General features: G+C 46.2%; 1 protein-coding gene across 1 annotated transcript; it reads left to right on the top strand.

The window, feature by feature from the left end:
• Window positions 1–161: 161 nt before the first annotated feature.
• Window positions 162–11,599, top strand: SMARCB1 (SWI/SNF related, matrix associated, actin dependent regulator of chromatin, subfamily b, member 1). Its single transcript, XM_065646315.1, has 10 exons — window positions 162–348; window positions 1,895–2,006; window positions 2,643–2,672; window positions 3,985–4,114; window positions 4,720–4,857; window positions 5,519–5,646; window positions 6,191–6,357; window positions 6,796–6,986; window positions 10,182–10,313; window positions 11,241–11,599. Exons 1-10 carry the CDS (start codon window positions 256–258, stop codon window positions 11,278–11,280), a joined length of 1,161 nt encoding a protein of 386 aa, XP_065502387.1. The 5' UTR covers window positions 162–255; the 3' UTR covers window positions 11,281–11,599.
• The last annotated feature ends 1,730 nt before the right edge of the window (window positions 11,600–13,329 follow it).

The raw sequence follows: 13,329 nt of genomic DNA on the forward strand, positions 1-13,329 counted from the left end.
CGCGACAATAAACCGCCTCTTTTCTAAGCTCCGCCTCTTTTCTAAGCCCCGCCTCTTTTCTAAGCCCCGCCTCTTTTCTAACCCACGCCCTTCGTGGCCCCTCCTTCCGCGCGCGCCGGGGTGGGCGGGGCCGGGGGCGCGCAGGCGCAGAGCGGCGCTGGACTAGGCCGCGGCGCCGCCCGTTGTTGCTGCCGTCGCCGCCGGTTCCCCGCTGAGGCCGCCGGGCGCTCCCGCCGCCCTCCTCCCGCCGGCGCGATGATGATGATGGCACTGAGCAAGACCTTCGGGCAGAAGCCCGTGAAGTTCCAGCTGGAGGAGGACGGCGAGTTCTACATGATCGGCTCCGAGGTGCGGCCCCGCGCACAGCGGCCCGGGAGGGAACCGGGCCCAGGGCCGGGACCAGGGCGGGAACCGGGCCCGGGGGCCGGGCCCAGCGCCGGGAGGGGGCTGAGGGGAGCCGGGGGGGGCAGCGGCCGTGCAGCCCCGGCGGGTCCCGGCTCCCCCCGGCTGCGGGGCCGGGCCGTGCCCGGGGGCCGGGGCCGCACCGGGACCAGCGCTCCCTTAGGGACACGCACCGGTTCGGGGTGGGCGTGGAAGCCGGATCCTCACTGATCGCAGCCCGGGGTCCCCATTCGAGGCCCTGCTCCCTGATACTCCACTGGCGAATTTTGTGTAGCCCACTTGTGCAGAATTTTGGGTGATTTCACATAGCCCGAGGTAACTAAGCCCACGCGTAGGTCTTTGTGCTCAGTGACAACACCGAAATCTGGCAGCTCAGCCTTGTGCAGCATTTGAGCAGCCCAGGGTATGTGCTGACACTGCATCTCGTGCTGAAGCTGTTCTGCTCCCTGAAAATAAATCTTATGAAGCAAGAAACATCGGTGGTTCCGCACCGGGGAAAAGATCATGGCTGGAAACAGGAAAAAATATTTTAGCCCCTGTCCTTGGTGCAAAAACGGAAATATTGGAGAAGTTACATCGCCAGCTGTGTAGGTTGCACAGGGACTAAAGGCCCCTTGCCCTCTTGTGTGAAATGTGAAGTTTGAAAGAACTGTAGCTGCAGTCAGCTCATCTGCGGGATTGCCATACCAGACCTGTGGAAGGGGAAAAGGGGTTATCTTTTTTATCTACCATTAACTTTTGTCTGTTGATGGGCATGGTAAAGCAACAGGCGTGATTGAAAATTACCCAAAAATAGCTGTTAAGATCAAAATTAGTCTTGTCAAACAAAGAAGAAAAACCTTATTGTGTGGCAGTCTGCCAGAGTACTACCAGCCTAAAAATTTGATTTTGGAGTCTAGAAATAGTTCTGCTGTTCAGCAAGTCCTGCTGTAGCCTTCAGCACAGGTGAGGATCTTGTGCCAGGAAGAACAGAACTGCTTTACAGATGGTAAGTAAATTTGAAAGAGGATTATTGGCACTGATCCCATTTTACATGTTCAAAGGATTTAAAACAAAATACAAGTCTCTGGGCATTTGCTGTATTTGAGCAATGTCTAGATGGCACAGAGGTTCGAAGTAAAAATAACTGTCAGAGAGCTGGGTAGCTTGTTTGATTTAATTCCTGCTGAGCATTGTGCATTGAAACAGAAATTGAAGTAAAGAAAGGTTATGAATGGAGTTTTTACCTATTGAATGGATTATTGTCAATGGATGGGAGTTTTTTCTTATTGGACTACTGAAATAAGTGCTGATAAAAATTTTGTTCTCTGTATTGCTGGAAAATTTGTGGCGCTATATGATGCCAAACCCAGTGTAGTTTACCATGAAAAACAAACAAAAACATCCTCTTAGGAGGTCCCTCTTATCATTACAAAGAGCTGCTAAAATCTCTTAAATGGAATACCAGGCCATACTGTTACACCAGGCCACGTCTCCACTTTTCTTCTTGTAGGTGGGCAACTATTTGCGCATGTTTCGGGGTTCCCTGTACAAGAGGTACCCCTCACTCTGGAGGCGACTAGCCACAGTGGAAGAAAGGAAGAAGATAGTGGCCTCTTCACATGGTGAGAAGATGAGTAAACACTCCCAGTAATGTTTGTCTGAAATCTGAAATTTTGCCTTGGAAAAACAGTCTCTGGCCATTAAAAAGCTTGTTCACCTTTAGGGCTGTGCAAATAATTTCAGATTGTCCCAGTGACAGAGCACTTTGCAGCGGTTGCACCAGTAGCTCCTGGTTCAGCCTGGCAGCAAACATCCACAGATCAAAAATGTTCTAAAATTGAAACATCCATGATGGCTTTCCTGGGGTTGGCTGTGTTTGTCAGAAAGCAAAAGCCACATCTCAGAATCAATGCTATTTTCCAGGAGAGACTTATGGACAAAGGGGCATTTGTTCTCGTTTGTCAAATGAGTGGGAATGTTGCAAGGATGCCCCATTGAAAATGTGCATCTTTAAGCTTTGCTTCTTGCAGGGTCTGAATGTGCCTCCAAAAATGTGTTGTGATGTGTTGCTACTGATGTGACTGCCTCGGTATTATTTTTGGTGAGAGACTAATAACAGGCAATTAAATTTCTTAGCAATGTGACTTGTACACTCTTTAGACTAAAGCATAATAAAAATAAATAGTTCATTCTGGGCTTGTCTCCTTCCTCCAAATATCCTGCTGACCTGTTGCTTTCTTTATTTTTTTTTTTAACAGAAAATCAGCGGTCTCACAGTCCCAGAAGATGTAAGTCTTATCTGCATGTTATTCTTAGCTGTGCTAGACAAAGAATCTCCACTGTGACCTTTCGTGCTATTACAATATATATTAACGTCTAATCCTCTTCCTCTGATCTCTCCCTGTGGTCGCCTTAATTGTGCTTCTGATCACATGCTGAACTCGTCTTTCTCAGAACCTTAGTGGGACTCTCAAACTCTCAATTACAGATGGGCTCTGTAATTGAGCAAGAGCTGTCCTGAGGTTTCTCCCCCTTTCCCAAGTCTTATCAGATTTTCTATTGATCATTGCGTCTCTATTTCCAACCTTTCAGTCCACTGAGGATTTATTGTTTTCTGCGCTTTTCCTCCCAGAAGGCTGGGATTTTACATCATTTTTGACAGATGTAGGTGTGCAGAGCTAAACTGTGTGATTGTAAAGGGCAACTCAGGGTAGGAAAGAATTGTTTTTCTCTTCCTCTCTTTAAGTAAAAACACGTTAAAGTTTAGCTAATAATTATGAGGATTTAAGGACTTTTTTTCCTGAAGTTTTGTTTTTGTAGTGTTCCTTTCCATCTTAAGTAAATTTCATAACAGAAATGACCAGAGTCTATTAATAAAGTTGCACCCTGGAAGAAGGAGGTTCATCCCATGGTAGTACCTGAGGAAAGCTCATGTAATTCTACCCTCCCTGTGTCTTGCCTCTTAGTCCAAATGAAAGATATTTTTAATAGAGTATGAACAGTGTAGCTATACAAGGTAGAGAGATATCGATGCCTCTTGCAAATCTTGGCTCTGTCACTACACAGCCATTCCAAGGTGTCATACTGCTTTTGTCTTTTGAATTGTATTTCTTCTCTAGGTGTTGTGGTGGGGATTGCCCTGTATTAACTGAGACATTCCACTCCTGCTCCCAGGAAAGTCACATTTTTCCTGCTGTTTAGATGGATGTCAAAACCTGATTATGTTTCTTTAGTGCCAGGTACTGCAGCTGGGCTTCTGGTCCCTCCTGTGCAAGTAATCTACCCCAGTAGCTGAGCGTCCTGAGGTGTGAGGGCGTGTGGAGGCTCCTGGCAACTCAGAAATGACAGTGGAAAGTTTTGTCATCTCCATTGATCCCATGTGTACAAAATGCTATGTCAAAACCTTTCTTGAAAATAAAATGTGTATGAGAAGATAAGTGTAGCCCAAGAGACTTTTGGGGCAGGTGCTCATACCACTGGGTGACCTATTTCAGTCCCTCCTGCAGCGCCAGGGAGGGCTTTTCACTCTGCAGCCTGTTAATGCTACATTGCTTTGTAGTACTTGTCCATGTTAATTATTGGCGTATTTCCCGGTACTAGATCATGGTTATACAACATTAGCCACTAGTGTGACACTGCTAAAGGCCTCTGAAGTGGAAGAGATCTTGGATGGGAATGATGAGAAGTATAAGGCAGTGTCCATCAGCACAGAACCTCCCACCTACCTCAGGTAACCAGCGTGGGTGAGGGCCAGGGTCAGAACGGGGCTGCTTGGGAGACGTCAGCTTGGCCAGGAAGGGCAAGAAATTGCACAAAGCCAGGCCATTGTGCGGGGGAGGGCTTCCCAGTCTGTGCTGACAGTTGTTCACAGTGTTGGGCAAATGAAGATCTCCAGAGTGTATGGATTTGCTTACTGCCCACATACAACAGGAAGAGAAGCATAAGTGTTTGATGATACAGCTCTTTTTGCAATTACTGCATTCCAGCTGTAACAGATGTGTTACAGAACACACACTCCCTGCATGTACTGTCTTCTGGAGACCTCGTATTTCTCAGCAGTCCTTCTGTAAAGAATAGACAAAATCCAAATGTTAATATGAACCTAGTATTTATAACGGTGCACCTGGATTCGTATCTGATGAATAATTGTGAGCTGGAGAACAGGCTTCCCAGAGGCTGGTGTGGAACATGAGTTCTCAGTGGAATGATATTGTTGAGGGTTCCAGAATAAAACAGCAGGAGCTTGTAATAGGACTTAAGTTTAGAATTACACCATTCCTTAAGAAGCAGCAATGGTGCTCAGGTTCTGCAGTTTAATGTGGTATTCTTCTTCAGAGAGCAGAAGGCAAAGAGGAACAACCAGTGGGTGCCGACCCTGCCCAACAGCTCTCATCACCTGGATGCTGTGCCGTGCTCAACAACAATTAACAGAAACCGCATGGGCAGGGATAAGAAGAGGACGTTCCCTCTGTGGTAAGACACTTTCCTGCTTCCAAAAAGTGGAAACTGTTATCAATATGACACGCTGCCATGGTAGTGCTGATGTGTTACTATAATGTTGTGCTTCATCTCAAACTGACAAAAGACCTACAGGTCGCTAATTTGGAGGTTCTTAGTGTGTCTTGAAGCTCTTCTTTACGGTGGCCAGTCATGGCTCAGAGCAGAGGCTTTCCTTTTGTCAGGAAAATGGTTTGTTCTTTTCCTGATTAGTTCCTTCTAATTTCTGTTCATTTGCTGAACAGTTTTAATTTCAGGAGCCTGCAAGCCCTCTCTGTGAAGGACAGGCTGCCTCTCACTAACATATTCCAGTAACTTTGATCTAATTTATTCAATGGAAAGTGCTGCTGTGGCTCATGGCTAACTTTTATTTTTCATTATAAAATTTGAGAAAACCAAGATAAAATGTAATCCTAGAAAGTTTCTTTGGTTTATTTGCAGGAATGTACCATGAGGGATGCATTAAAAGGTGATAAACTGGTATTTTTTGCCATAGCCCTGTAAGCCTGTATTCAGGAGTCTAAAGACTGAGGGGGGAGCTGGAGTTTGGGGATTGCTTCCAACAAACGTTGCCTTCCCTCTGTGGGTGCCAGATGTCGTGTTCTAGTTGCATTTACTGTGTTGTGCTCTCTGTTAGCTTTGATGACCACGACCCAGCAGTGATCCATGAGAACGCATCCCAGCCGGAGGTTCTGGTTCCAATCAGGCTTGATATGGAAATTGATGGGCAGAAACTCAGAGACGCGTTTACGTGGAACATGAATGGTATGTAGGAAAGAGAGTTTCCTGAGGCTGGAGAGAGAGAGAGTTGTATCCATCACTGAGTATGAAGAGAGAACAACAATGAGTGTGCATGTCCTTGTTCCCTGTACACAAAACTTCAAACTTTGGGCTGTGTTCAACCCTCATGTCTCTTAGGGAGTGCTCTGCCACTTCCATGGGTTGCAGTCATTCCTGGACACATGTATTCTGAGAAGTTTAACTGGCCCGTTCTGACCCAGTTCTTCAGTTCAGTGGTCTGAGATTATTCTGTTAGCTGAGGTACATTAAACACAAAACAGTTGGCTCCTTTATGTATGTGGGTTATTAGACCACAGCTGGGTTGTCTCTGTGGAGCCAGCAGGGAAGGCTGTAAGTCCCTGTGTCAGTGTGCACGTCCTTACAAACTGGATACAAAACACTCTTTTAAAAACAAAAGGTGATGCATTGGGGATTCTCTTTGACACACTGTGGGATTAATTTTGTGTGTGTGTAGGACATCGATTTCTAGGAAAATTAACAGTGTCTCTTCGTGCTTGTTCTGTCCCAGAAAAGCTAATGACCCCAGAAATGTTCTCTGAGATTCTTTGCGATGACCTGGATTTGAATCCTCTGACCTTTGTCCCTGCTATTGCCTCTGCCATCCGACAACAGATCGAGTCCTACCCAACTGACAGTATCCTAGAAGATCAGTCAGACCAACGAGTTATTATTAAGGTAAAACAGGAAGGCAGTAGAATGAGAGCGGAACCATTTGGTTTTCTCTGGTTATGTTATGGGGGAGGAAGAGTACAAAGGGTTCCCTCAGAGTGAAGGAGCTCTTAATTCCAGTCCTGGGTCCAGATTGCATTTTGTCCTTTGTATTGAGAAGAGAACCAAGGTGGTAGATTACTAAACATTCATGTGCTAGCCCCTGAGATAATGGAATAGTTCAGTTAAACCATTGTCATGTTCTTTTGGAAGAACTGAACCTTGGTAAACAAAGCTGAGTTGTCTTCATGCTACTGGAATTAAAAATTGAGTTAAGGAGCTCTGCAGATGCAATGAACTAGGAGTTACCTCTCTGCTTCTCTTCTCCAGCCTCTCAGTTAAATGACCTTTGACAGACTGTTGCGAGAATGGAAACAAATGACCTGTTTCTTCCCTTGTCTACAGCTAAACATCCACGTAGGGAACATCTCCCTTGTAGACCAGTTTGAATGGGACATGTCAGAGAAGGAGAATTCACCAGAGAAGTTTGCCTTGAAGCTGTGTTCAGAGCTTGGCCTGGGTGGGGAGTTTGTCACTACTATTGCCTACAGCATCCGGGGACAGCTGAGCTGGCATCAGAAGACGTACGCCTTCAGGTAGGGGACTGTCGCCTTCCTGGTACGGGCCTGTGTTTGTACTTCATGGGTGTTGGCGTCAGTGAATCTTAGAACAGCCAGCTGACCCAATGCAGAAAGTTTCATTTGAAATTGGTCCCTACAACTTGCACCTATTCTGTGCTCCTTATGATTGCTTGTGCTCCCATATTTTTCGTTTTGGGTGTAATACATTTCAGGACCAAATATTGATGAAATCTCAGGTTTTGCTGCAGAAGGAAAGAATGTAATTAACAGTGATTGAAAACCTTGTGTCTCTTTTAATGTATGCTAATGGTGAGCCCTGGATATGTTTCTGTTTCGTTGTCTCTGCCTGACTTGGGCCATAGCTGTCTCAAGCTTTGGTGTTTTGAACTAAGACCGATTGAAACTGTAGCTCTCTACCCTGGCTGAAGTTAAAGTTCGCTTGATCATAGGAGGCCCTTCTCACAGCTGGAATGCAGCAGTCTCAGGTTTGATTTGATTAGTCAGCTTTGTAACTTGTCTCCTAATAATAATGGTTTCCAGTTGTGCTGTGCGCTGTTCTGTGGTGAGCTGCTGTACTGATGTTATCCTCGGCATCTTGCTGAGTCTGCAGGCTGTGAGTATCCCGTAATGTGCGCTGGGAGGTTTTTGTGACCTCGGGTCATGGTAACAGTCAGGGAAGTTTGAGAGTATATGCAGAGGTGAGGGAACGGTGATGTTGACAGCAGTTTTGTAGAGGTCAGTTCAAGGAAGCGGGACGACCTACCTGGGCAGCAAACACGCAGCCCTGTCCTGCCTTGGGGAGAGGGCACCGAATCGCTGGTGTGGGGTGAGCAAGGAGGAGCTGGAGGCTGTGGGGCAGCTGGCTGCTGCCAAGAGCCCTGTTCCTTTCTCCTCCTCCATCTGAAATTTTCCTGTCTGGTCACCCTTCTGTGGAAAACAGGCACTGATCTGCTCTGGAACAGCTGCTCTTCCACTAGTCTCACTCTGCTTCCTCTGGAGGTTATATTTATCCTCAAAATCTTGCAGCAAGTAAACTGTTAGTCAGTGCTGCCCAGGCTCTCTCAGATATATCATATTAATGCCAACTTCACACATTCTCTCTGAAAATATTTATCTGGCCATGGTTACTAAAGAGTGTGTCCTTTTAGGGGTAGTTTAAACAGGTAGATTTCAGGCCTTCGTTAGACCGTGGCAATATTGCAAGCAGGAGAATCAAAACCTAGGAAAGGAACCCCAATGTAACAAATTATGCAGACGTCAGCTGTTCAGGGAGGAAGAAGCATCTAATTTAAACCTTGTTTTGTGTCATAGTACAAACATGTCCACCTCTTCCCTTTTTTCTCCCAGCAAAGGAGTACTTTTGAAACCTTGCAGTGATAAATGATATTTGGGTTCTGTGGTTGGTTATTTCCTGAATTCGCAAACCACAGGAGTAGTGGTTGCTCCGAAATCATTCCACTGATGTAAGGAAAGGATCTGCTTTAGATGTATCAAAGGAACCTTAATATCTCCAGGGACTGGGGCTTTGAGAAGTCATGTGCCTCTGAATCATCTGAGGGAGAGGTAAAACTGTCTTTTAGCTGATGAAAAGCAGGTCAGTTCTTTCAGCTGGCCTGCTCTGTGCAAAACAAGGAGAGCCTGAAAGCCCAGCAGAAGGGGCAGGACTGGAAGCAGACAGGTAAATGATGCTTATGGGATTTCATGCGGATGGTGTGCTATGATGTTTCGCCCCTTGGTACCGAGTGTTCCTAGTGGCAGCACACAGCACTTCACAGCCAGAGTTCTACCTTCTGACCTGAACGATGGCACGGGTTCTCTCACACCCCAAACCCACATCCCAGCTGGGAGATGAGAGAGGATTTTTCCAGTTATCCCTGATTTTACAGTACAGAAGTGTGGTATCTGAGTTGGCTCACAATTCAGTTATGCACATGAGGCTTGCTTTCCAGCTCCCGTTGAATTCTAGTGAGTGCTCAGTGTTAACTGTGGTAAATGAGATAGAGACTATGCTCTCAAGTCAAAAAAGCCAGTTAAGATCTAACATTTAGTCTGGAATGTGTAGCAGTCTGGGGCTAAGAGGAAAGTCCTGGGTTTGAGTGTTGCTTAGCAGATATCAGCAATACTGGAAGTAGATTTGACTAAAGCTTCCTCCCAGGATCAGATACCAAAGACTCTGGATTAATTTTTCATTGTAGCATTACTTTGAAGACTTGTTATTCTAGATTAATAGCTTTGATGCAGACGTCTGTTCCCATGGTGGTTAGCATTTGAGTTCCTTTCTGGGGGAACGAGAGCTGCCCACGAGCGCCGAAATCCTGTGCAGGGGAGGGGGCCGGATGTCTGCGCACACCTGCCACAGGGCTCCTCTCGCAGAGACACTGGTGGAGCTCAGGCTGAGCCGCTTGCTGGAATTCAAAGCAAACATTTACATTCTGAGGCTCCTCTGTGTTTATGCTGGGCTTCCGGCTCCACTGTCAATATTTGGGAAGCTACTTCTGGTCAGTTCCTGTTGACTTTTACTGAAAAGTGGCTAGTGAAGCAGTAAATATTTTTGTGCGTGTGATAATATAGCTGGTCAGGGCAGAGAGATCTCTTGAGGAGCAGATCTTGTGATCCGGGACAGAGCCTTGTGTTTCATCCCGTGTTCAGGGAGTAGCCACAGCCCCTGGTTGCAACAGCAGGTTCTAAAAGACTAATATTTCCATGGCAACTGGGAGAACACCACTTGTTCCACTGTTGGCCTCCCAGAAAGCTGTTTGCCATGGAAACCACAGCTAGGAGTCAGAGCTGCAGGACGGTAAGGCCAGACAAGGAGCCCTGTTAACAGTCCCTGCTCAGCTGCTGCTCTGGGAAAAGTGCTCCCAGCACTAATGAACTGGTATGAACTTTGCCGGTGCTTACTGGGTTTGAATGCTGACAGCCAGTGACGTGGGAGAGAATGGCGTCAGCCACAGTGCTTTGGCAAACCTTTCTGCGATGATGAACAGAGATGGTCGTAGTTGGTCTCCCAGAAACTTCAGGCTCCACTAGACTCTCACCATCAGCCCCTGGTGTGCTTCTGGGAACCAGACTGTACTACACGGGGCTGAGAACGAACGCTTAAGCCTGAAACGCTGTAAATGATGCTCTGTTGTCCTTGTGTTTTGCATCTGAACTGGTAGCCCAGTCCGCTGATAAATGTTGCTTTGTTGCCTTCTGCCCACCTTGCAGCGAGAACCCTCTGCCAACTGTGGAAATTGCTATTCGCAACACAGGGGATGCTGACCAGTGGTGCCCTCTTCTGGAAACCCTCACAGATGCCGAGATGGAGAAGAAGATCAGAGACCAGGACAGAAATACAAGGTGCTGCTGCTCGTTCAGACACTTCTCATTCTGGCCTGTCTCTAAGACGGAGGTTAAAAGCTTTGACATTTGTTTTTCTCTGCTGAGAACCAGTTGGCTGGATTTCAAACTTGCACACCACAACAGAAACTCGTATCCCTTTAACTTCAGGATATTAAACAGTTATCACCTTGCTCCACAAACATTTAAATCTCTGCTTGAAGCAAAGTTTCTTTTTTTTTTTTTTTTTTTTTTTTTCCTGGGCTCTCTGCTTGTGCAGGGGGATTTGTTTCTATAGGAAAGCATTCATCAAAAATATTGGAGTTCCATGCACTGTCATGCTGCCTAGAATCCTGCCACAAGGCTTCCTTTTATGTAGGGTGAAGCGCTGTTTGATGTAGGAGAGAGCAAGCTCCCAGCTCCAGCCTGACTGACGCTGACCTGCCTGGGAGCGCTGCTGTGACTGCAGGAGGAGCTCCAGAGAGACCCACTGAGCAGCGTTTCACAAGCGGTCGAGAGCAGTTGCTCCTACTTGGTGAAATTGCTCCTGGCAGATATAAACGAACTGCTGGAATGTCTCTAAAAGATACATTGTGGGACAGTAAATATGCTGGCTCAGCTCTTCCCCAGGATTTTTTTTTTTTTACTGCTGATTAACAGTTCTGTAATTATTTTTGCTTCTCAGCTATGGCTGGCGAACAGTTTTCAGTAGCGATCAGTTCAATACAAGTTAATGAGCAAAAGTGCCCTAAAAGCTGTTACTGAAAAATAGTGTCTTAGCCTTATCAACAGGGGCACACTGAGGTGACCAACGAGGTCCATCTTTGCAATAAACCTGTCTACAGAGGTCACAAAACTGTGGCAGCCTCCCCAAAAGTGTTGGTTTCATTAAGACTTAATGTGGCTGTACCACAGCACTCACTCTCCCTCTTTCTCTCTCTCTCCTAGGCGCATGAGACGTTTGGCCAATACTGCTCCTGCCTGGTAATCCTCCTGTTGTGACACTGGTGCTCTTCCTACAGACTTTATCCCCACTCCTCTCCCCACATGGATCTAGGATTGGCAGGGGTCTTTCTGTCCCTCAGGGGGACATACATTCCACTTGCCAAGAGTTCCCAGTACTGCTGACTCCTGCCCCCATCCCCTCCACCTAAATGCCACGTACCAGGAACGCTGCGTTAGAGTATGATGTAGCTGAGACCTGTGGCAGCTGTTGGAGCCCTTGTATACCTGTGTGTGGACAGTGTAAAGATTCTTTTGTATAGGTGCAACACGCACTATTAGGACAACTTTTTAAATAAAAGGAATGCATACTACTTAGGTTGAGTTCAGTAAGTTTGAATGAGTAGTGAATCTCACCATGTTTTGTGCTATTCTGTAACTGAGCAGTCCTGGCACCTGATATTAATGCTTTTGGGTACAATGCTGAACACTCACATGCATTCACTTTTCCTGAAGCATGGTGGAAATTGAGTGCTTTACTTCAGCAGGGGACAGTGAGAATGAGACTTTAGAAGCAAACAACTCTCTAAAGGACTGGTCTCTCCACACTTAGTGCAGTCTGTAACGAACACAGTGAGGTGTTCAGCTGGCTTACCTAACAAGGGTAAAACAGTTTAACTGAAGTCACAGACTTAACTTTGATTTCTATCAGATGTCAGTCTGGTGTGTGCTGAACTCTTTTTTCTGTGAAGACTGCATCTGGAGAACAACCACCTCTCTGAACTGGTACAGAAGCTGAAGCCTGCAATCACTGAGACTGCAGCTTCTCTTCAGCAGGTGGCTTTGCTAGAATCATTGTCAGCCCATGTAGCTGCCAGTTACACAGCACCCAAAGCAAAGCGGGTGTCTTAAATATCCTTAGTGCTGCAGTGACAGGATTTTGCAGCCCTAGAAATAACCTCTTTCCCTGGGGAGTTTAAAAACAGAAAATCACTGAAGTGAGATTAAAAAAATTCAAGCTTGCTTAAAAGACTAATTAGAATGTGCCATGCTGTTGAGGTACACCAGCTCTTTGATAGAGTTCCTACCATTCACTGCCAGAACTGATGAGTGTTGCAAGCAGGGCAGATTTTGCTGGCAGCCCAACAGTTATGTTCAGGCCTTTACGATAAAGCCAATGGGCTTTACAATCCTTGCTGATCCACCCACACTGCTAGCACAGTCAAAAAACACTTTCTGGCCTTAATTTATCATGTTTATACTTGAGTAATAGCAGAGCCAGTTCCCGTTCCTGGGTGGGAGGGAACTTTTTCCAGATGTTAGTCTGCAGAAAACCAAAAACTTGCAATTTAGCAATAATATTATTGCAGTCTTATCCTAGGCTCCTGTGCCAGAGTGGTACTCTATCAGTTATTCTTTATTAGAGAGGTTGAAAGGTTATTTCAGTGGGTAAGGCAAAACCTGGGACTCCTGCTGCATCTTAGCCTCCCACATAGAAAATGTATTTTGCTTCATGGACATAAAAACTCCAGCTCTTCCTGAGAACACTTCAGCCTCTTTGTGATCAGGTACTTCTGCAAGCAGCCCCTTCATGGAATTAGACCAAAACAAGCACAAAGCTGCTGTAGCCTTCAACTAGCATCTGTGGTACAATTTTTGAATTGCTGTGAAGCTTGTGGTTACCCAAAGTTCACAACAAGGTACATGAGGACTGCAGCTTCTGTAGTGGGTTTACAAGGACCTCCCTCTGCCTCTCAGGCTGCAGGAATTGTCCCTCCAAACAGGCAAGGGTGAGGCAGGACAGCCCAGGGGACCAAGTCCCAGAAGGATAACAACTTCAGCTATCTTTCTCCATGTGTTGGGACTACTGGGGAACAGCTGGGAGCAGCTTTCCTGCTCTATAATCACAGCTCCTGAGATCAATCTAGTCCCCCAGCTAAAAGTGTAGCCTAGCTTCTGCATTTCAAAGTCTCATCTCAGAAGCAATTTAAACCAGAACATCTGCAAAAAAGACAAACTCCAGAGACTGAAACACCAGCTCTGCATTCTTAAGTCATGAACAAAGCACACAGCAAGTACCTACGAAGTCTGTGGC

This window comes from Caloenas nicobarica, chromosome 16, assembly GCF_036013445.1.
Source record: "Caloenas nicobarica isolate bCalNic1 chromosome 16, bCalNic1.hap1, whole genome shotgun sequence".
NCBI classification, from domain to species: domain Eukaryota; kingdom Metazoa; phylum Chordata; class Aves; order Columbiformes; family Columbidae; genus Caloenas; species Caloenas nicobarica.

Coding starts and splice junctions, on each gene's coding strand:
- SMARCB1 (XM_065646315.1), top strand. CDS start 256: ATGATGATGATGGCACTGAGCAAGACCTTCGGGCAGAAGCCCGTGAAG. Junction 4,858..5,518: donor AAGAGGACGTTCCCTCTGTG/GTAAGACACTTT, acceptor GCTCTCTGTTAG/CTTTGATGACCACGACCCAG. Junction 6,358..6,795: donor ACCAACGAGTTATTATTAAG/GTAAAACAGGAA, acceptor CCTTGTCTACAG/CTAAACATCCACGTAGGGAA.